Source organism: Aquarana catesbeiana, linkage group LG01, assembly GCF_042186555.1.
Source record: "Aquarana catesbeiana isolate 2022-GZ linkage group LG01, ASM4218655v1, whole genome shotgun sequence".
In the NCBI taxonomy this organism is placed as follows: domain Eukaryota; kingdom Metazoa; phylum Chordata; class Amphibia; order Anura; family Ranidae; genus Aquarana; species Aquarana catesbeiana.
The window spans coordinates 449,259,827-449,283,879 of NC_133324.1; the positions used below are offsets into that span (position 1 = coordinate 449,259,827).

Sequence of the window (24,053 nt, forward strand, 5' to 3'; positions counted from 1 at the left end):
TAAAGGGGCAGCTACATTTTTGTTCACCATTTTTTTCACTTACATAGGGTGCCAATCCTTGGTTATTGATACACATTAACTACCTAGAGTGCTCATCAGTGCCCTGGTAGTTAATTGAGAACTACAAGCCGTCAGCTGCAAAGGCTGTCGGTACTTGTAATTCATTCATTCGCAGGAACTCTGTGAATGAATGTCACAGCCGTACAGTATGGGCGGAGCCCCGCACAGCCACATTCTTTTCAAATTGTGACAGCGGATGTGGGGAAAAGAGGAGTGGCTGCAGGAGTGGGAATATGTTACATGTTCCACCCTTAAAATAAGCGACACATGTAACATGTTCCCAAAGGTTAACTTATCCTTTAAGGCCTCTTGAACGTGGACACAATAGCTAATGTTTATACGTAGGCTCTTGAGTAGAAACATGTAATGTTCTGTAAAGACCTTGCACAAAACATGCATGTGTGTATACACATGTAAAATTCCTCTTCATCGTCTTCTAGCTTCCAGTGCTGCAATTTGGGCGTTTACGCTCATATATTCCTCTGGGTGCTCCGGTTTCCTCCCACAGTCCAAACCCCTGCTGGTAGGTTAATTGGTGCCTGTCTTAGACCCCCTTGCACACTGGGGCACTTTTCAGGCGTTTGTGCGCTAAAAATAGCACCTGTAAAGCGCCTGAAGAGCGCCTCTCAAGCCACCCCAGTGTGAAAGCCTGAGTGTTTTTACACTGGGACAGTGCGCTTGCAGGACAGGAAAAGAAGTCCTGCAAGAAGCATCTTTTTGGGTGGTGCGGGAGTGGTGTATACACCGTTCCTCCACCGCCCCGCCATTGAAATCAATGGGCAGCGCTTTGCGGGCGCTTTTAACCCTTTATTAGTTCGGCCGCTAGCGGGGGTTAAAAGCACCCCGCTAGCGGCTGAAAAGCAAGGTTATAACAGCGGTAAAGCGCTGTTAAAACTAGCGACACTTTACCGCTAACGCCCCCCTGCCCCAGTGTGAAAGTAGCTTTAATTGTCCCTAATATGTGTATGTCTAAAAAATTAAAAATAAGTGTCTATACTGTTTGTATTCTGCTACATATTTTTGGTAAAAAAAATCCCAATAAGAGTGTATTGAATGGTTTGCGCAAAAGTTACAACATCTACAAATGGGATATTTTTTTTTACTAGTAATGGCATCAATCAGTGACTTAAAGCAGGACTGCGATATTGCGGCGAACAAATCGGACACCTAACTGCCACTTTTTTAGGGACCAGTGCTAAAAATATGCACTGTCACTGTACTAATGACACTGGCAGGGAAAGGGTTAACATCAGGGATGACCAAAAGTTTAACTGTGTGCATAACTAATGTTTCAGTGTAGTGGGGGAATGCTTTTACTAGTGGAAGGCATGGATCAGTGTTTTTGCTTTTTTTTTTGCTAAAAAAAAACATTTTTTTTATAAAGTTGTTATGGGTAAAGTTCTGATTTAAAGGACTACACCTTCCCCTCATTTCTATAATATAGGGGCAGGGAATTAATGGCATATTTAACAGACCAAAAGAGGCAATTTGTGTTCATAGTTAGGATTTACATACACTTCAAATCTGGTGATGTTGTTAAACAAACTGCATTTAAACATCCAAAGGTTTTCAAAACTAGAATTATTGTAGAAAATTGCCCAGGTAGACTAAAAAGAAATAAGCGCAGAAATGTTAGCATTCGTTTGAAAAAGATAGATTCACATGTAAACCAAAAAAAGTTACATAGTGTGATACCTTTTTATAATCTCCTTTGATCAAGTATTTCTCATAAACCAGCCCCTCCTCCCACAAAAGGAAGTCCTCCATCACAGTTTAAAGGGTTCTAATATAGCCAAAATATTAATATGAATAATACTAATAAGGTCGTTCTGTGAGAAGAAAGAACTGTTTAGAGCCAACTTTTAAATTGTCAAAGTTTATAAGAAATACTCTTGCATGATAGTTCCCATATACAGTTTAGAGTGGATCCTGGCTGCAAAACATGTACAGCTGTTATTTTATAGCCACTTAAAGCTGACCTTGAAGTAAACTGGTAAATAAATACACAGATGAAAAGCTGGTTTGCATTTCTGTTAATCCAGTCCTGAAATTTACATAGCTCTGTAACACAGCACAGCCCTGCCTGGCAGAGGAGAGGACCTAATCTTTCTTTGCTGCAGTTTCACTTTCTCTTACAAGTCTCCTCTCCACCCTAACCCTGTAAATGCACAGAGAAAGGAGAGACAATACACTGATTGGCTCATCTCTCTGTCACTCTGCTTTCTCCCCCTATCAGCATGCTTCTTGCCAATTGTGCTGTCTTTTCTGAGTACTGCTGTACAGGAAAGCCAAGAGGCTGACATCAAGGCAAAATAAGGCAAAACATATTGCATTATAGGTTGCAAAGCTGCATTTTATTTATATTTGCCTAGATTTCAGCTTTAATTTCAACTATGGCACACACTTGAGAGAGGATCCAACAACCTTCAAATAGATAGGAGCGGTGTATTTACATGTGTAACTTCTTCACCCCGATGTAATGCAAATATGCGGTCTTTGGCTTGAAGGGGTTGTACCGGAGTGATGCATGCACAGGGCCAGTGCTGCCACTAAGCAAACTAGGCAGCCGACCAGGGCACACTGCCGCCTAGAACGCCTGGCCGCTGATTTCCCTACTCTCCGACTTCTGCCGGTCTCTGCGCCACACAGCCACCCCGTCCGTAAGTAAGTAGTGTCAGAGATGCAGCGCAGCACTGGTGTCCCGATGGAACGGAAGCACACATCACCTGCGTGCCACAGCCTCTATGATCAGTGACCTGTCGGTCTCTCCCTCTCCGAGTCTCTGCCTCTGCCCATACATGATTCCTATACTGAGTCATGTGACCCCCTGACCCGCCTCCCGCCATGTCAATGCCATTTGTAGAGGCCGCTCTCCCTCCCGGCCTGTCCTGCACAGTGGCAGTGTGTGCTACAGCCTAATCAGATCGGAGTAGTGGGCGCTCCCGGGCTGGTGACAGCTGGAGCCCGGAGGCACCAAGGCAGGATTTGTTCCTGGCACTGGCAGGGTCGTTGGATGCATGTAGGGCCCCGGTGAGTGAAGAACACTGACATTGTATTAGGAATCGGGTAGGTCAGTGTAGGGGTCAGGTAGGTCAGTGTAGGGGTCAGGTAGGTCAGTCAGTGTAATGGTCAGGTAGGTCAGTGTCAGGTAGGTCAGTATAAAGGTCAGTGTAGTGGTCAGGTAGGTTAGTGTGGGGGTCAGGTAGGTCAGTGTAGGGTGGTCAGTGTAATGGTCAGATAGGTTACATGGGCAGGGCAAATGGGGTGGAGTCAGGGGCAGGGCCAGGGGGGCGGCAAAATGAGATTTCAGCTAGGGTATCAAAAATCCTTGCACCAGCCCCGTGCATGCAGTGGCACACATCACCCCGTACCGTTATTTAGAGCCGACAGTTGGCTTTCTTGTGATAAAACTGATGGGGCTATGCAGCCGCTCAGCTGTTGTCCCAAGCAGCGGGAGGGGACGCCCCCACCCCTCCCGTGGCTCGCCCAAGCTCTCCCCTCCCACTGGAAGGCTCGATCGACCAGTCGGCACGTCCACCGGCTGGCTGGAGGCCCAAAGAAGCCGGAATCGGCTTTGATCGGGTCTCGGATCTAGTAACCTGGATGTGATGTCATTACATCACTTCTGGTTTACTAAAGACTGAAAGGCGCCTATGGACGTACAGTAGTTTGCTGCCATTCCTTGAGTGTGCGCAATTTTAAAGCATGACATGTTAGGTATCTATTTACTCGGCATAACATCATTTTTCACATTATGCAAAATTGGGCTAAATTTACTGTTTTTTTTTTTTTTAAGTCATGAATATATATATATCTTCCAAAAAAATTGCATTTGAAAGACTGCTGCGCAAATACAGTGCAACATAAAATATTGCAACGATCACTTTTTTATCTTCTATCAAAATACCGATTTTAACTTGTAAGCAACAAATGTCAGAAAAAGGCTTAGGCATGAAGGGGTTGATGCTTCACTTTCCTGAGTATCAGATATCTTTACATGGCACCATAAGATGAGAGCATATGAGAAAATGCCACATACATGGGAGAAATGAGTATTCAATGTGATGTGATGGCAATTACCGTACATGAAAATATAATTATCAGTAAGTGTAATTTATGTTTTTACTTTTAGAGAACAGAGAGGAATTTAGCAAGAGGTGTTTTTACTTTACTATGTGGATTACAAGTAGTCTCCGGTGAGAGAATAAGTGCTCTATTGAGAGAAGTAATGGGCCCCAACACCAGCAGGACTGTAACAAATCGAATGCCCATTGTACTGTTGTCTGACACTGCCTGTAATGTTAGTTGGATGGTTCTAACCCTGCCTTTATTGAACGGACGTTACTGTTATTTGTCTACCGAAATTCTCTCTCTTTTGCCTGTTTAATAAATTCCATTTAAAGCCCCAGGTGTATCAGTTAATTTGAATACAGCCAGGGAAGGTCATCACAGGGAGAAACAGAACGACACATTTAACCCATTGTTCCTCCTGGGGCGTTGCCACAGATATATCAGGTATTTACCTTTAGGAAAGAGAAAACTTTAAAGTAGAGATGTGACCAAACTATTAGCTTCAAGAATGTATAGCTTAATTTCTTAACAAGCAGTAAAGACAGCTTTAAAGTGGTTGTAGACCTCATACATAAAATACAAACAATGCATATCCCTCTATAGTGTGTACATGTCTCAATTAAGAGCAGTAAGTATCACTTTTGTCTGCTGTTTCGTTCCTCTGCTATCAGCATAAATCACTTCTAACACCAAGAGGAAAAAGGTGACAGGGGAGGAGCTCCAGATTGACAGCCTCTGCTCTGTTCCTGTGTGAAGGGGGGTGTATCCCTTTCCTCCAATCAGTGCTAGGAGCTCTCCTCACTGAGCTCTGCAGGATGTAACTTCAGCTCTCCACCCCCTTTTCTGACAGTTCAGAGAAGCTTCATAAATTCTGGACTTTAAACGGATGTAGGGAGACGAATCCTGTAGATTAACAGGTACAATTGATGTAGGAGGATCTGTTTAATCACTGAGGCCAGTCACTTCACTGGGTATATGTAAGGGTTTACAACCACTTTACCTTTTTGCTCCTGGACTGATTTTTTTTCTGTACACATTAAATGTACATTTTCGGCCTGAAGAATACTTGTAATCCCTCAAACATTATACGGTATATTTTCTGAAAGCAGAGAACCTTTGGAATAAAATGATGGTAGTTGCAAATGTTAATGCCATGTAATATTTGCACAATAATAATCAAGCCTATATTTTCAGTAAAAAATACATAATTTTATAGTACACAACTGCAATATAATCCCCATTGTTTGTAAAATATAATAGATGAGATTGTGTCTATGTGATAACAAATCTGCCAGGCCTGAAAATTTAGTGACAAACTAGAATACTCAAAATTTTACATTGCATAGACTTTATAAACCTTATTAGCTCATCAATTTAGAGTTAATCGTAAATGATGGCCCTACAATTATTCCTCTCACTCTGGTGTGCTTGGCAATACCTCATATTGCAACCATGAGCGTCTTTCAACCCCTTCAATGCTATGATATATAGGACATGCATACATCCTTAGCAGCAAAACAAACCTTAAAGTGGTTGTAAAGACAGGTTTTTTTTTTATCTTAATGTATTAAGATAAAAAACCTTCCAGCGATGTCCACGAGTGTCTCAGCTGTCCTAGATTCTCCCTCCTGAGACATTGGCTATCGCTGCTGTCAAAGTCAGCTAGCCAATTAGGAGAGAGAGGGGGTGGGGGCAGGCTCCCGTGTCTGAATGGACACAGGGAGCTGTGACTCAGCTCAGGTGCCCGCATAGCAAGCTGCTTGCTGTAGGCGCACTCAACAGGAGGGAGGGGCCAGGAGCACAGAAGAGGTACCCAAGAAGAGGAGGATTCAGGCTGAGAGCAGGTAAGTACAACATGTTCGTTATTTTTATAGGAAAAAAACACAATACTTTAAAATCACTTTAACTGACCTATGTAACTCAGACACATCCTCACATTTTACAGCAGAAAGTTTTTTCCATTTCATTTCAGCTCACTTTTCCCACTTCCCAGCAGTGACTTGGCAGCCTGCCATCCTTCTAATATCTCAAATAAACAGAGAAAAGGAAAGTGCAAAGTGCTGAGACCCAACTAAGAAGACTTTAGTGCAGCACTTACAAATTATTTGCTCCACAATACCTGCAGCTACAGAGGTCAGTGAAAGTGGATGTAAACCCTCACATATATCCAGTGAAGTAAACAGCCTCAGATGATATACAGGGATGAAACAAGTGTTGGCCCATGACAACCTACTGTATAAGCAAAAATATCTGATAAAAAATGTTTAACCTAAACCATGCTATGGCTCTACATAACTGCTCCACTAGGCTAAATACTACTTTGGAAATATTTCAGGTTAGCAAAGACTTTAAAATGAAGATGTCACGAAAGAAATAATGGTACTGCCATTGCAGAAGGTCAGAGGTCACTTGAAGTCTATAAGCCTATCGATAGCATGATGTCATACACAAACGCAGTTCTTTAGTGCAATGTGTGAAGTGGGACAGTTGACATACAGCAACTGGGTGACTTGTAACCTACATGGTTATAATATAATTGCGAATATCCTGGATTTGGGCTCCAACTACAGCTTTAGACAAAAAAAAAAAAAAAAAAAAAAAAGATCCAAAGTATTATTTTGGTCATGGAGTTTACTGCTGAGATATGATCTTTATACCATACCTGCAAGACTCAGCCCAATCCACGCCTACATGAGACCAAGTGCCATAATTGTTCTAGCAAAAATGCTAACTTTTATTTGAAATGGAAGAAAATATACTACTTGATCAAAATCAAAAGAAACTAAACTCAACAAAATGTCTTGAAAGAACCCCAGACAAGGTTGTAGATTTCATAAATGTTATCCTCTTAGAAGTCCATTTTTCATAAACCCTTTATCTCGAATTGATATATTCTTTTATACAGCGCAGACACTGAATGTCCCATTTATTGAAATTTCCATTCTTATGAGATTTAATATTTTTGTACGCTGAAAAAAAAAATCTGTTTAAACGTTTTCTCAACAATTGAAGAAAAAAACCGTGCCACAAAACTCTGTCTTTAATACACTTACATTTTTGTGGCTTTTTTTTTTAATCATACATGGCCTTAATGTAGTATTAAACCCAAAACCAAAAATGAAATTTATTGCACCTGACCAATCATTAGATGTGGTGGCTGCATCAGTTATCTTTTTTAGGCATTTTTTCCTCTGTTTTCACCTGGTGATCTCACCAGTAAGACACATCCTGAATTGCAGTCTGGACAATCTGGATGAAGGAGCACAGGGGGCACATTTGGACAGTAGATTTGAATACACTAACTGAAGCCAAACTCCAGCTAATACTTTATAAGCAGTTTGTTTTCCCTTTGGGATAAAGGTTTTACATAAATGAATACAAACTGATCATTGTGACCCCTGCTATTGTTAAATGGTTTGTCTCATTTCTGTAACGAAAAACATTATGCTGGAGAGCTTGTTCTTTTGAAAAACAACAGACTTACTGGCTAGATCACCAGGGAGAATAGAAGGAAGCCTAAAAAAAGAAGATGAATGCAGCCATCACATCTAGGAAACGGTAAGCTGCAATATATTTGTCTGCTTTTAGGTTTAATACTACTTTAAGCAGTTGACCTGATTCATATGCAGTTGCTATTTCTTTCCTTCTTCTTCTCTTCAGTTTGGCCATTTGAGGACAAACTGAACTTTAACTGTTAAATACAAATAATTTAAGGAATGTGCAGGAAGTTTTTATAGTGGTTTTAGCCGAGGCAGCTATAGCGTTAACAAATCCTCTGTCTATCTTACAAAAATCTATAGTAGACTGTGCCATAAACCACAGGTTTCAATGAGCTACTTCTAAATAAAGTACAGTTTTTCTGCCTTCTGCAGGAATATAAGCAATGCAATTGCATCTATGTTTATTGTTTTCATCAAGTTAAAGTGATTGTAAAGTCAGAAGGTTTTTTATCTTAATGCATTCTATGAGATGAGATAAAAAAATCTGTGTGCAGCAGTCCCCCCTAATACTTACCTGAGGTCCCTATCTAGCGATGTTGCAGGAGAGACTCAGGTTGCCTGAGACTCTCCTCCTCATTGGCTGAGACAGCAAGTCAGTTAGCCAATGAGGAGAGAGAGGGGCGGGACCTAGCCAGGGCTCTGTGTCTGAATGGACACATGGAGCTACGGCTTGGGTGCCCACATAGCAAGCTGCTTGTTGTGACTCAACAGGAGAGAGGGGCCAGGAGCACCAAAAAGGGACCTGAGAAGAGGAGGATCTGGGCTGCTCTGTGCAAAACCATTGCACAGAGTAGGTAAGTATAACATGTCTGTTATTTTTAGACAAAAAACAAAAACGAGACTTTAGTATCAATTTAACCACTTCCTGCCCGGCCTATAGCAAAATGACGGCCGGGCGGTGGTTCAGTTATCCTGACTGGGCATTGTATGACGTCCTTCAGAAAAACAGCCACTGCGCGCCTGTGGGGGCGTGCATCGCGGCGGTCGGTGGAGCGATGTGTCAGTCTGACACACCGCTCTACCAATCTCAGTAAAGAGCCTCCGGCGGAGGCTCTTTACCACGTGATCAGCCGTGTCCAATCACGGCTGATCATGATGTGATAGACGCGAGTAGAGGAGAGCCGATCTGCGGCTCTCCTGACAGGGGGGGGGTCTGCGCTGATTGTTTATCAGCGCAGCCCCCCTCAGATGACCACACTGGACCACCAGGGAAGTGGGCAACATGTGGATGGCTAGGTATGTACCCCATGGCCATCCACATGTGCAAATTATGCCCGATCTGTACCAATCAGTGCCCACAAATGGGCACTGATTGGCACCAGTATGTACTAACAGGCATCAGTGATGCCCAGCAATGCCACCCATCAGTATCATCAGTGCCACCCATCAGTGACATCAGTGCAACCCCATCAGTGCCACTTGTCAAAGCCCATCCATGCCCACCTATCAGTGCCCATCCGTGCCACCCATAAGTGCCGCCTATGAGTGCCCATCAGTTCCGCATACCAGTGCCACCTATCAGTGCCACCTATCAGTGCCCGTCATCAGTGCCACCTCATCGGTGCCCATCAGTGCCGACCTTATCAATGCCCGTCAGTGCAGCCATATCAGTGCCCATCATTGAACAAGAAAACTTACTTATTTACAAAAATTTTTTAAAGAAACAAAGAAAAACGTGTTTTTTTTCAAAATTTTTGGTCTTTTTTTATTTGTTGCGCAAAAAATAAAAATCCCAGAGGTGATCAAATACCACCAAAGGAAAGCTCTATTTGTGGGAACAAAATTATAAAAAAAAATTTTGGGTACAGTGTAGCATGACCGCGCAATTGGCATTCAAAATGCGACAGTGCTGAAAGGTGAAAATTGTCTTGGGCAGGAAGGTGTCTAAGTGCCTGGTACTGAAGTGGTTAAGGGCCAGACTGAGTTGAAGGGTCATTATCTAACAAATTTTCAGGTGTAATTACTGCATAACTTATTTGATTAATTCTTGAATCAAGAACAAAGGAGAGAATTTTCATAAGTTTAAGTTATGCATAGTTTAATATAATCAGTGCACAGGACAGGTTCTCCCAGGAAACACAGTGAGGAAGGCACTTTTTTTTTTTTTTTTTTTTTTTTTTGGTAGAGCCCTAATAGACACACCTGAAATCTACATTGACAAGAATTGTATGTATAAACTGGTGGTAAATGTAAATCTAATTTCAAAAGCCAGTGGTAGATGGTTTTTTTTTTCGTGTCTGTATAAAAGAGCTTATGAATTCAGGTGACCAGAGGATATTATTTTTGTACCTTATCAGAATTTCTTGGGTAAACAACAGGAAGCAAAGAGATTCCCGAAGCCAATCAAAGGTCAAAGTTATTTCAAAATCCTCACCCTCAGTGATGATGCTCCAGTCAACCTGTCCACCCAAGAATGGACAAGAAAATTCCCCCTAAAATGTTTAACTGCTCTTCTCCTGTCCTTTGGAAGGTGGGTGCAACATCTCCAAGGTATGTTCTGTCAGACTGTATGCAAGAAAACTGCATGTTCATATTGTTTTATTGGCTTTATTTAGCTTTATACATAAAATTTGTACGTCTGCCATTTAAACTATTCCTATTAAAGTGAAAAATGTATATTAAAACAGACTCTTTTGGAGATGGCTTTAGATTAATTTTTTTTTTTTTTTACAAAAATTTAACATTTATTTACGGTTACTAGAAATAATTTATGGCTGTGTAATTATCAAATTTTGTACATTTGTACATTATTTTATGATAGAGATTGGAACAAAAATAGAAAAGTTCACATCTTCCCTAAGCCTTTTATTAATGTTTCACTGTGTAACAAGATCATTTTTTAATAAAGATTTAGAACCTTAAACTTTGCACTGTAAAAGTGACAAGTACGTTGCCTTTGCACTGTGACTTTTAACTATGATAATTACATGAATAAATGATCTGCAGCAGTCTGACATGTAGTCAACTACACTGCTGGGGCAATTTGGCACAATTCAGAAAAAAGACGTAAAAAGACAGGGTATGCTTTAATAATAACGAGAACAGATGTTTAAAGGGACAAAAGTAACAGAGATCATGTGTGTTGGAACAATCAATGAGCCAACTTGAGATCAAAACTAGACATGAAAGAATCTGAAACCTGAAAGCTTTAGCAGTAAGAAAAGAAGGGAGAAAAAAAAAAACACTAGATCAAAACTTCACCCTTACTAATGACCCAACCACATGTATGAGCCGCTGTCCAATTTCTCCATTCACATAGGCGTTCTTTTCTATTGTTGTCAGCTGTTCTGCGAAGCCTTTAGTCCTGGTTAGCAGAGTCAGTGAACAACTGCTTTGGAAAATGTGGGACTTGAGATCATAGTTTGTATAGTAGCCTGTTCAATGCGAGTACTTAAAACCTGTACACCCTCCATTCTGAGCCTAATGTCCTGGCTTTGCTACCATGGTCTTGAGCTCTCTGATCATGAACTGTTTCATAAAGGCAAGAGTTCAAGTCTACTTTAGGAATGTTGTCTCCCTGCCTTTTTTCTCTGCACTTTATCTACAGTGCATCATTTTTCCCTTAACAAATGAGTTCTCTCTAACACTGAAGAACCTGCCTGGTTAATGTGATCATAGCTAAGGGGAGAAAGCTGTGCACACTAATTTGACCACTCTGGCCCTCAAACCTCTTTATACATAGATAGTGTTTGATAAATGGCTAAAAAGAAAGTATTATAGTACTGACAACCTTTAAAGTTCCTAGATTTTCAATCCTGCAGAAAAACGACATATGGAATCTGATTTGTTATAATGCAAAACACTTTCTTTTCAGGTAGTTTTATACACAAGGCAACAACTAATTTAAGTTTCTGTCTTTGGGGAACAAGTGCCTGGAAAGCATGACACAGTTACTAACACACACTCTAGGACCTACAAGTCACACTTTTATATGATTATGTCATGCAGTTGAACCTTTCAGAGTTTGCAAAGCCTGGCATAAAAACAGTTTCCTCAGTAACTCAATCTCTATTTTTACCTTTAGTTTACTCTGGAGCTGCTTTGCTTCCACATCTGTGCTTTTAGATGGTGTTAATTGAGTCAATGTAGGTTGATCCAAGGTCACAGGGCTCACCATTTCTAGTGACCTCTTGGCTTGGGCCAGCTGCTCAGTCATCTGCTCCATGTTTCTCTCCAAATTTTCTTTTTCATGCTGATATTCAGTAAGGTCTGAAGACAACTTCTAATGTTCATAAAAGAGAAAAAAAACAACAACCCGATTTAAACTGACATGAAGGCATCACACAATCAAGCAGTAATGTGCAAATGTAAAAAAGCAATGGGATTATATTACCAAATCCACTGTAAAACTATTATATAAGTAATGACTTTTGGAATGCTGGATAAAAAATGTTAAGCTGTGAATGAGTAAAAAAAAAAAAAATCAGTTCAGCAAATGATAATGAAATTTTAAAGTTAATGTAAACCCAATACTAAAGTTATGTAAAAAGTTGCCTCTTGGCTTTGTAAATGTAGTTTTTATCGGTGTGATGAAATGTTTCGTAAATACCTGTTGATTTGCCATTTTCTGCGTTCTCTCTGTGCGGACTTTTTTTTTTTAAACAAGGTGACCACCAGTTTCTGATTCTGCAGGACATCTTTCTTCCTGTACTTTCATCTAATCTGCTGCAGTAAAGGCCCCTTTGCTAGTCAGCTGCGCTTACCATTTACCAGGTGAGACAGGGAATTATGTAAATGTAACTGCCCCTTTTGCTGGACAGCCTGGTCTGTTACAGTTAGTAGAGAAATAACAGATCTACTGGCAGGATTCACATATACGTCTTGTTTAAAATTTTGCCTATAGTTACATTTCAATTTACACATATACACACATATCTATGTATTTTAATGCTATACTATGATAGTACATATACAATAACGCAATATTAATAATAAAAAAAAATATTTTATAGAAAACCAGTTCTAAGAGAAGTACATGGGGTCTTGCCTTTGCTGATTCTTCCAAGAATGACAATTTCCTTGCTGTGATAATAATTCGTGCAATGCTCCGATACTGACTTGAAATATATTGCCAATAAGTAGTTATAACTATGCTCTGCCTTTTTTGCTATAGGTTAGTTCTAAGTCAGAGAATCAAAGTATTGAAGATAGATATTAGCATGACAGTCAGGCAACCAGCATTTAGAACAGGGATATGCAATTAGCGGACCTCCAGCTGTTGTGGAACTACAAGTTCCATGAGGCATAGCAAGACTCTGACAGCCACAAGCATAACACCCAGAGGCAGAGGCATGATGGGACTAGTAGTTTTGCAACAGCTGGAGGTCCGCTAATTGCATATCCCTGATTTAGAAGGTCAGCAATGGCAACCTCCATATTTTATTCAATAAAAGTTTTGTTGAACGTCATGAGATGGGGAGTTTGGGCTGGGCTTCAATGTGAGCGGACATGTGCTGGATTCGCTCCTGACCTGACGATTGCTAGCCTGATATCAGCTGAGTGCAGGTATACCAGTGCAGGTGGCTGGAAGCTGGGACGTGGAGCGTGACTGATGTGGGGACAGAGGGAGAAAGACAGAGCAGAGAGAGGGGATAAGGAGCGGTGAGGTGATGTGAAGTGCTTAGCTGAGTTGAGCTGAGCCAGAGGGAGATCGAGGTGAGCCGTTGTAAGTCGCTGTAAATCCCAGTGTGAATATTCAGCGTGTTCTGTGCCCTGTGCCCTGAGCTCTATGATTTGTGTGCTTGGCGCTTAGTGCTCTTAACGATCTGTGTACTGGGTCTTCCGCTCCCATACAAGGCTGGACGGATCTGGTTGGATTGGGTCGGTAAAACGCTGACAGTTCACCTGATCATCTGTTACCCCTCCGTTTTACTGCTCTATTGGACTGTACTGACCCCCCGGAGTGTCACTGGACATTTTATATCCCTTGATACTGAAGCATTAGTCTGCTGTCTACTGGACCACACTACAGGAGGAGTACAGGAGGAGCAGAGAGCCATTAGAGCACAGCAACGCTGGTAAAACGCATGATTTGGAGCGGAGAGAGAGTGGAGAAAGAGGAGGTGCGGTGAGTGATTGGAGATCCTTTTCTTGACCTGTTTGGAAAGAACTTTGTGGAACTGTGCTGTGGGAATGTGCTGATTTATATACAGGAACATTGCGACTGTATTTCTTTGCGACTGTATATTTTCCTTATTTTTTGCTTGCAAAAAGTTTTGGAGCATTTAAGTTGGCCACAGTGCTTGAAGTATTTGAAATTCTGGAAGTATTTGAGGGTATCAGGAATATATGAAATGTTTGATATTTGCAGTACCGGAAATACTTGAAAAGTGTGAAAATATTTGAAAGAACTGAGATTTCTGAAATTCCTGAAATACTGGAAATATTCGAAAGTTTGAAATATCAGAAATATCTGAAATACATGAAAGTTCTGAAAATATCATAGTAATTTGAGATATCTGAATTACTTATAATACCTGTATATTTTAATTATTTGCAGTATCTGAAATTCAAGGACAGTTATGAGTCTTCCTCCCAAAAAATATTGCCAAAAGATAAAAAAATCAGGGGAGAAGCTGAAAAACCCTCTAGGAATCATTACTACTGAAGCATCAGCAATACAATACACACAGCATTCACCAGTACAGATAATGGAAAAGCAAGATCATCAGGAGCAGACCCCGGAATACACACCAATAGAATCCGTTATCAAAGAGCGGATACAAAGTGCACAGGGAGGAGAACCAACCTTAAAAGATGTATTTGAAGCAGTACAGATATGCAATATTACATTAATCCCATTATCAAGCCAATTTCAGTATTTACAGGAAGAAGTTACCATTATACGCCATTATATGGAAAAATTTTGAGAACGCACAACTGCTGTGGCGGATAGAATTAGCAATGTTGAAGATACTTTGGTCTTTATGCAACGGGATCTAAAAGCAGTGGGTTTACAGTCCAAACACCATGCTAATTACATAGACACTAGAAAACAGGTTACGCAGAAATAATGTCAGGATATTGGGCCAGAACAGATGGAAGGAAGAAATGCTATAGAATTTATTGAGCATTGTCCCCCTTTCTTCTGTCGAGCGTGCTCATAGGATACCATCAAGACCCCCCTCCAGGAAAGTTTCCATTTCCATTTATTGTTAAAATGCTGCATTTTGGTGACAGAGATAAAATAATGGCCTTGGCACGAATAAAGGGCATTATAGAAGTTAAATGGTCAAAAATTTCCTTTTACCCAGATTATTCTATTGAAATACAAAAAATGAGGGCAGAATATTCAGAAGTTAAAAAAGTCTTTGTAAACTCCAAATAACGTATGAAATGTTATACCCGGCTAAACTGAGGATTATTGTTAAAGACGAGACAATTTTTTTTGATAATTCTAAAAAGGCCACAATATGGCTGGACAAAAATGAGCAACATTTGTCTTCTGATTGCAGAGATAGACCCAACTGAGAAAAAGCCACTTGATTTTTTTTTTTCGTTTTTCCTGCCCTAAACATTTTAAGCTAAAAGTAGGGGGGGGGGGGGGTATGATGCAGCTAGGTGCAGGATTTAAATTTTTTTTCTAACTCCTGTTTTTTTCCTTGGGGGAAAATGTTTTAGAATGAGGGTGTGTTTGTTTTGGATGGGTGTCGGAGGGTCTGTGGGTTTTTTTTTTCTTTCTCCTCCTCTCTCTCTTGCTAGCTCTCTCTCTCCATCTGCACCCATCGAGGAGCTCTCACATATGCACATATATCAGGGTTATTATAAGATTAAGATGTGCTATAATTTACTTTTGAAATACCAGGTTATGTTTCCTTCTTTATCTTGGCTACAGGTATAACAATTGGGGATAATTGCTAACTAGTTAGTATTTGTATTGAAGAATACGGTTAAAAAAGGGCTATTTTCTCCATTCTGGAACAATATAATTCATCAATAGTCTGTCTGCAGAAAACTCATCTCACCAAAGACACTGTCTCTATATTACAAAACGCAAAGTTTTCTACTCAATCCCACTTGGTGTGCTCCGCATATTCAAGAGGTGTTAGCGTGTTAACCACTTAAGGACCAGCCTCGTTTTGGATTTTAGGTGTTTACATGTTTAAAACAGGTTTTTCTGCTAGAAAATTACTTAGAACCCCCAAACATTATATATGGTTTTTCTTCTAACACCCTAGAGAATACAATGGCGGTCATTGCAATACTTTTTTTTGCACCGTATTTGCGCAGCGGTCTTATAAGCGCACTTTTTTTGGAAAAAATTCACTTTTTTGAATAAAAAAATAAAACAACAGTAAAGTTAGCCCAATTTTTTTTAATATTGTGAAATATAATGTTACGCCAAGTAAATTGATACCCAACATGTCATGCTTGAAAATTGCGCCCGCTCGTGGAATGGCGTCAAACTTTTACCCTCAAAAATCTCCATAGGCGACGTTTAAAAAATTCTACAGGTTGCATATTTTGCGCTACAGAGGAGGTCTAGGGCTAGAATTATTGCTCTCGCTCTACCGGTCGCTGTGATACCTCACATGTGTGGTTTGACCACCGTTTTCATATGCGGGCGCTACTCGCGTATGCGTTCGCTTCTGCGCGCGAGCTCGTCGGGACAGGGGGGTTTTAAAAAAATTTTTTTTTATTTTTATTATTTATTTTAAAATATTTTATTTATTTTTACACTGTTTAAGAAAAAAAAAAAAATTGTTTCACTTTTATTCCTATTACAAGGAATGTAAACATCCCTTGTAATAGAAAAAAGCATGGCAGGACCTCTTAAATATGAGATCTGGGGTCAAAAAGACCTCAGATCTCATATTTACACTAAAATGCAATAAAAAAAAAAAAAAAAAAAAAAAAGTCATTTAGAAAAATGACATTTGAAAAAATATGCCTTTAAGAGGTGTGGACGGAAGTGATGTTTTGACGTCGCTTCCGCCCAGCAGTATCTTGGAGACGAGTGAGCGCCATCTTGGCCTCACTTGTCTCCTGACACACAATGGAAGAGGACGCGATCGCCTCCGCCGCTACCGACGGCTCCGGTAAGCGGCGGAGGGCACCGGATCGCGGCGGGAGGGGGGGGGGCCCCTCTCCCGCCACCGATAAAAGTGATCTCGCGGCGAATCCGCCGCAGGGACCACTTTTATCTGAAAGCCGGCCGCCGCACGAAAACGGGGATACCGGGGTTATGGCAGCTAGCTGCTGCCATAACAACGATATCCCCGTTCAAACTTAGGACGTATATAGTCGTGCGGCGGTCGGGAAGTGGTTAATATCAACTAAGATACAATTTTCATGCAGACAGACTTTGATAAATCCCCAGGGTAGATATGTCCTATTGGTATGCTTCTTATTTAGTACTAAATGTATAATAGGATCAGTATATATACCACCACCTTATAACTCAGAAATATTGTGGAGGATTAGCATATTTCTGGCTGAACATCCTGGTATCCCAACAATGATAATGGGGGATTTTAATAATGTATGTGATGCGAGTATGGATCGAGACTCGATGGGCCTAAAATCGGAGACCCCCTTTGCCGTCCATTTGCGGGAGATGAGACTGTGTGATATATGGCGCCTTTTCAATCCTGGAGTATATGATTATACTTGTTGCTCCTCTACTTATGGTACATTATCCAGGATTGATTTGGCTTTGGGCACGGAATTAGTTTTCCCCCTGGTTTCTGATATACGGTATTTGGCAAGGGGGATCTCGGATCATTCTCCAGTTTTGATGACCATGACAAAAGTAATTGGCGCATGGATGCCTCATGGCTACAGGTGATCCAGGGGGAGTCCATGCGACAATTATTAACGTTTTTTTCTTGAAAATATAAAATCAACAACTTCTCAGGTGGTATGGGATAATATGAAAGTCTTTCTCAGGGGTTAATGATAAAAGCTATAAGTAGGTTTAAAAAGACAAGTAGGGAATGGGAAACTTTACTGGCAGTAGAAGTACAACAAAAAGAATTTCAATATGTTCAGAATCCTACACCTGCAACTTCTATATAAAAGAACAGCTATGGAAAAAGCTGAAAGGGAACAATCTTTAGCAAGGAGTAAATATTTTGAGGAGGGTGAGAACAATGGGAAAATGTTAGCATTTATTACTAAATCCCAGGCTCTAATTTCATCCCCTGTATACGCATATCAAATGGGAATATCTCCCATAGCCAAGAGGATATATTATCCTCATTTACTACTTTTTATAGAGATCTATATCAGAGTAAGGCCGTATATCATAAGAATGAACTTAAACATTTTTTGCACCCTTTTATAATACCATCTATTTCAAATGAGGAAAGAGAACATATGGATGCACCTTTAACATTAGATGAATTAGGGCAATTTCAAATTCCCCTAATGGGAAAGCACCTGGCTTAGATGGCTTACTATCAGAAATCTATAAAAGCTATGGAGACATCTTGCTGCCAGAACTTCTGAAAGTACTGAATCATGCACATGCATCATTTAAGTTACCGGAAACCATGAATGATGCTTGCATCATAGTAATACCAAAGCCAGATAAGGACCATCTATTGCCAGAATCTTATCGTCTAATTTCACTATTAAATTCTGATGCTAAGATCCTGGCAAGGGTCTTGGCATACAGGCTAAATAGGGTTATACATAAGTTGGTGCATGTGGACCAATCGGGTTTTATACCAGGTAGGTCCACAACAACGAACTTGAGAAGACTCTTTTTAAACCTACAGATACCATCAGATAATGTAGGGAAAAGAGCCATATTATCACTAGACGCAGCCAAAGCATTTGATTGCATTGAGTGGGCATATCTATGGGAGGTTATGGAGAAATTGGGGTTGGTTAAAGGATTTCTAAAGTGGATCAAATTATTATACATGAGCATGTATACAGATAAATGGAGGAATATCAAAGTATTTTTTTCTGACTAGAGGTACCAGGCAGGGGTGCCCACTGTCACCGTTACTATTCACATTGGCTATAGAACCGTTGGCAATAGCAATCAGACAGACAACAGCTAACAGGGGTTTTGAGAGACAAGGAAGAGTCGATAAAATTTCATTATACGCAGATGATGCGTTATTTTTGGGAGACACAGATCAATCCCTAACATATGTGATAAAGTTGATTGAAAATTTTGGTAGATTCTCGGGGTTTGTTATAAATTGGAAAAAATCAGTACTACTCCCCGTTGATGAGTTAACAATGGCTTTAACACAAATAGAGCATACAATACAGGTTGTTACATCCTTTAAAAATATTTAGGGATAAGGGTCTCTTCAAATTTAGAGGGATATATTAATTATAACCTAGCCCCCATATTAGATAAGTTTAAGATGAAGAGTAAAGTATGGTCCAAACTAACGTTGTCGGTTGTAGGGCGAGCAAATTTAATAAAAATGGTGTGGGCCCCACAGTTATTCTATGCCTTGCACGATTCACTAAACTGGATATCACTTAAATGGTTTAAAAAAATAGACTGTTTCAAATCTTGCTATGGAAGGGGCAAAACGCTAGAATTAAACTTAAAGCGGTAGTAAACCCACTGAATTTTTTTTCTTTCCCTACACCTGTAAGGGAAAAGGGACAATGAGCTAGTATGCACCGCATACTAGCTCATTATGAGATATTTACCTTAGAACGAGGCGCCGGCATCCCACCCGGTCCACGCCAAGGGAGCTGACATTTCCCCTCGGCGTGTCTTCCGGGTATCGCGGCTCCGGCGCTTTGAGTGGCCGGAGCCGCGATGCCGTCACTCCCGCGCATGCGAGCGGGAGACTTCCTTCCGGCAAGGTCCGGAGTTTGCCGGGCTTTCAGCCGAGAATCCCCTGTGCGCATGCGCCGCTGCAGTCAGCGGCTCATTGTGAGGGGAATATCTCCTAAACTGTACAGGTTTAGGAGATATTTTTTTTACCTACAAGTAAGCCTTATTATAGGCTTACCTGTAGGTAAAAGTTTTAAAAATAGGTATACAACCACTTTAATACATTACAACTTCCCAAAGATAAGGGTGGCCTTGCTGTTCCAAATGCTAAAATGTATTTTTTAGCAGCACAAATACAACCGGTTGCAGGATGGGAAATAATAGATTGGACAGACCCTATTCAATCAATAATTCTGAGTAGATCTATGATTTGATAGCTCAAATAGAATCAGGTAGCCTGGTTAATGGGCAATGCCCAACTCTTGGACTTATACATAAGGTCTGGCAGGAAATGAAACGTATTATGAAATATAATTATATATCAGTATACTCCCCTTTGTGGGGAAATAAAAATTATAAGGAACTAGACTAATTAAAAGGATTTTGAGTATGGAGAGAAAAGGGGATAAAATATATTGCACAGCTTTTTACCCACAATTTATTAAAAACATTTCAAGATTTACAGAAAACATACATACTGCCTTCTCATACTTTTTTTTAATATTTACAATTGCGCCATGCGCTACAGAGTCAGTTTAAAGATAAAAAAGTTAAGATACAAAATACAAACTCAGCAGATTGTTATTATTACACAAGATTAATAAAGCGCTAGCAGTTTGTGCAGCACTTTACAATATAAAGGAAAACAGTACGATTACAATACAGAAGGAAGGAATAGGAGGGCGTTGCTCATGGAGCTTACAATCTAAAGGGAGGGGTAAATGGTAAAAAAGGTAATAGCTGTGGGGGATGATCTGATGGAAATGGCTGTAATACAGTTTTTAGGTGGAGATGGTGAGATAGGACAATTTGGATGATATCTGCAGTTGAGATTGGTGATGTAGCTAGGGGCAGTGTTGTGGATGGCTTTGTATGTTGTGGTTTGTATTTTGAATGTTATACGTTGTGCTAGTGGAAGACAGTGAAGGGATTGGCAGAGAGGGTCAGCAGCCACAGATCGGTTAGTAAGGTGTATAAGTCTAGCAGCAGGATTCATGATAGACTGAAGGGGGATAGTCTGTGTAAAGGTAAGCGAGTGAGGAGGGAGTTGTAGTAGTCAAAGCAGGGGATACCCATGGAGTGAATAGGTTGTCTGTTGTGTCATTAGTTAAGTGGGAGCGAATGCTGAAATGTTGTGGAGGTTAAGGTGGCAAGATTTAGCCAGTGATTGGATGTGGGGCCCGAAAGAGAGGTCAGAGTCAAGAATTACACCTTGCATGCAGGCGTGGAGGGATGAATAATTGTGCTATTGATCTCAATGGTAAAGTCATGCAGGGAAGGGACGGTTGGAGAGGAGGAAAGGAGAAAATATTACAAGCTAAGTTTTAGACAGACTAAGTTTGAGGAAATGGCGTGAAATCCATACTGATATATCGCTCAGTAAATTTGTGATATGTGAAGAGACTGAAGGGGTGAACTGGGGAGTAGAAAAATAAATCTGGCTGTCGTCAGCATAGAGGTGGTATTGGAAGTCATGGGAATTGATCAACTGGCCCAGGGAAGTGGTGTAGAGAGCGAATAGAAGGGGCCTAAGGACAGCACCTTGGGGTACCCCAACAGAAAGAGTAAGTGGAGCAGAGGAGATAAAGTTGTATGTGACATTGAAGGTGCGCTGAGATAGGCAGGAGGAGGACTAGAGTAACAGAGTCGCAGAGGCCAAGGGAATAAAGTACATTGAAGAAAAGTGGGTGGTCAGCTGTGTCAAAGGCAGAGGAAAGGTTTAACAGTGTGAGTATGGAGTAATGGCCATTAGTTTTAGCAGTTAGTAGGTCATTAGTGAGTTTTAATAGGACAGTTTCAGTGGAATGTTCCCTGCATTAGCCAGACTGTAGGGGATCAAGAAGGTTATCAGTAAAGTAGCAACTCATACCTCTTGGAGGCAAACGGCTGGAAAGAGATGGCTCTAAATTTGTTCAAACAGGTGAGGTCCAGTGAGGGTGTTTTAAATAAGGGGGTAACCAGTGCATGTTTGAGAGGGGAGGGAAAGGTGAAGGTAGAGGGTGTGAGAGTGTAATGTGTGGGAGTGTAGGATAGTGCAGCCTAGTGAATTTTTTTTAAATGCTAGTTAGAATTTTACAGTGAGTAAAACTGGCTGTTTTAACAGAGTGCAGTTTTGTAAGTAAGAATTGCAGATTGTAAATTATCAAGGTCTCTTTACAAGACATCTAGAAATGAAGCATATTTTAAAGTTATTATTTACCAACTTTACCTGAAACAGATAATTTTTATTGATTGCTGTGAAAAATGAAAAATTTTATTTTGTTAACTTTACACTCTCAAACGCCTGTGGCAAGATAACCCAATCAGAATCATATCATACAAAGCTAAATGATGGTGCCACATTGTTCTGGTGGACTTTCCATATTATGCAACCAATGATAATGGACAAACAGTTATCATGTATTTACTATGTATCTGTATACACAGATAGAGATTCAAAATACTGTAAGGAAATCACACCAGTGAGGTCCCTGACAGAAGTAGAGAGTAAGCAGGAGATTCAATCTGCCAGTGCCCAATTAAAAACTAAAACAGAAAAAAAGCTAAAAATATCTACTTTGGGTTCAGTTGACTTTTGATTTTGATTATTGGCACAATTAGAAACCAGATCCACTACTGGTTAGCACATATACATATAGTCCTATAAAGGTAATTTGCACACAAATGTTTCAGGCTAAACACACCTCTGCACTTTAAAATATGGAACAATGGTGTTGATAGAATAGAGTTAGTAAATAAGTCCAAAAAAGGTATCCCTGTTTGCTACAAATTTTAAAGAGTAATTTATATTTCACTTAAACTGTGATAGCTGAAATCATAAAAGCAATTTGCTTGTGGCAAATTATGCATTCAGAACTGCCTGGTAATTTAATGTGCACTTTACATTTTTATTTGAGTTTTTAAACCTGTGGTCAATAAAAAAAGAATCATAAAAACCAGCATATGCATACAAAAGCAAACCCCACTGGGTGTAAATACATACCTTCAGTTTTACTGTCCCAACATCTAGAGTGCCCATGAACCCCTGAACAGCTATACTAAGTACTCATTTCCTGAAAAGTCAAAACACATGCATGTCCCCTCATAAACTTCTTTATGTAAATGTAAAGTCCTCAAGAACTTTAGTGACAGGCCTGGTTGTTCCCATGTGGGATAGGAACATGGCTATACTCTTACATCCAGAAAGCTAGAATTTGCATAGGTAGGTCAGATCACTCTGGGTGTTTTGCATGATGAAGAAAACAGCTACAGGAGTGGCAGCAGAAGTCTGGAGGTGGGGGAAAAGTCTCTGGAAACCTGCTTTTAACAGTAAGCTGGGGACCTCAAAAGGTAAAAGAACTCAGTGGGTCATTCATCTTGCCAAGATCTACAAAAACTGAATTGGTTTTGGATGGGTTGTACAGTTAAAAATGCCACAATGCCTTCTTTGTTATAGCTTAGGATGGATAATCTCTTTAGCGAGTTGAAAATATACTTTAGACCATGTAATAGCAGCCAATGGAAATACTTCATGAAATCTATTACAATTAAATATTGTATTAAAATTATTTTGTAGGTCTTCTGGAGGGTAAATAAATTGGAGCAGCTGTTGTGAGTAATATTTTGTTGGATGATAGGTTGTGTTTTGTGTTTCATCTCCTGTGTACACATCATAGCCAGTGAACCTCACTCTACATAACCTTGACTGGGGATTGATGTATGTAAAAGCCAAGCTGGAAAGGGATACAATAACAGATGCTCGTTGTTTATCTCCACTGAGTAGGACTTACCAACTTCAACAGCAGCCAAAGTACTTCTCTTCCATTTGCACAAATGTTGTGTTCAGAGACCACTTTATTAGAAATATAATTAAAATGGCTACGAACTGCTAATTACTGTCAACTGGTGCCCAATCGACATGGAAAGGATATGTCACTACACAGATATTCAACAAACTAGTTTCAGCATTCAAATGAGAAAAGCATTGTTAATTAAAGCATACATTGTGGAAAAAAGTGAAATTGCATTCTAACACTCATATTATCTTAGCAAGCACTTCATGTTGATGAGAAGCAAATTCAATAAATATGCGTAATTTACAAACACATTGGTATGTTTAATATATATATAGACAAATCTAACAAGACTTTTGAGAGCTGTACTAGAATCAAGAAAAAAATATATATATACAGATGCAATGTATTGTGTAAGCCTGCCCATAAGTGACAACTTACTTTTGAGTAAACGTGGCCAAGATCTATCACCTTATATATAGGGTCTGGGGTCTCCAGCAGGGTGATATAGCCAGCCATAACCAACACATATATGGCTGGTCAAATCAAGAAAAAAAATTATTACAGCCGTGGCCAAAAGTTTTGAGAATGACACAAATATTAATTTTCACAATGTCTGCTGCCTCAGTTTCTATGATGGTAATTTGCACATACTGCAGAATGTTATGAAGAGTGATCAGATGAATTGCAATTAATTGCAAAGTCCCTCTTTGCTATGAAATTAAACTTAATCAA

General features: G+C 40.1%; 1 protein-coding gene across 2 annotated transcripts in view; it reads right to left on the reverse strand.

The window, feature by feature from the left end:
• CNTLN (centlein) overlaps positions 1-24,053 on the reverse strand; it is a 584,642-nt gene that overhangs the window by 83,359 nt on the left and 477,230 nt on the right. For both annotated transcript variants that reach the window (XM_073636639.1, XM_073636630.1), the window contains one exon: positions 11,650-11,853. In XM_073636639.1, the coding sequence (XP_073492740.1) occupies positions 11,650-11,853 (204 nt within the window). The remainder of the gene's footprint in view (positions 1-11,649; positions 11,854-24,053) is intronic.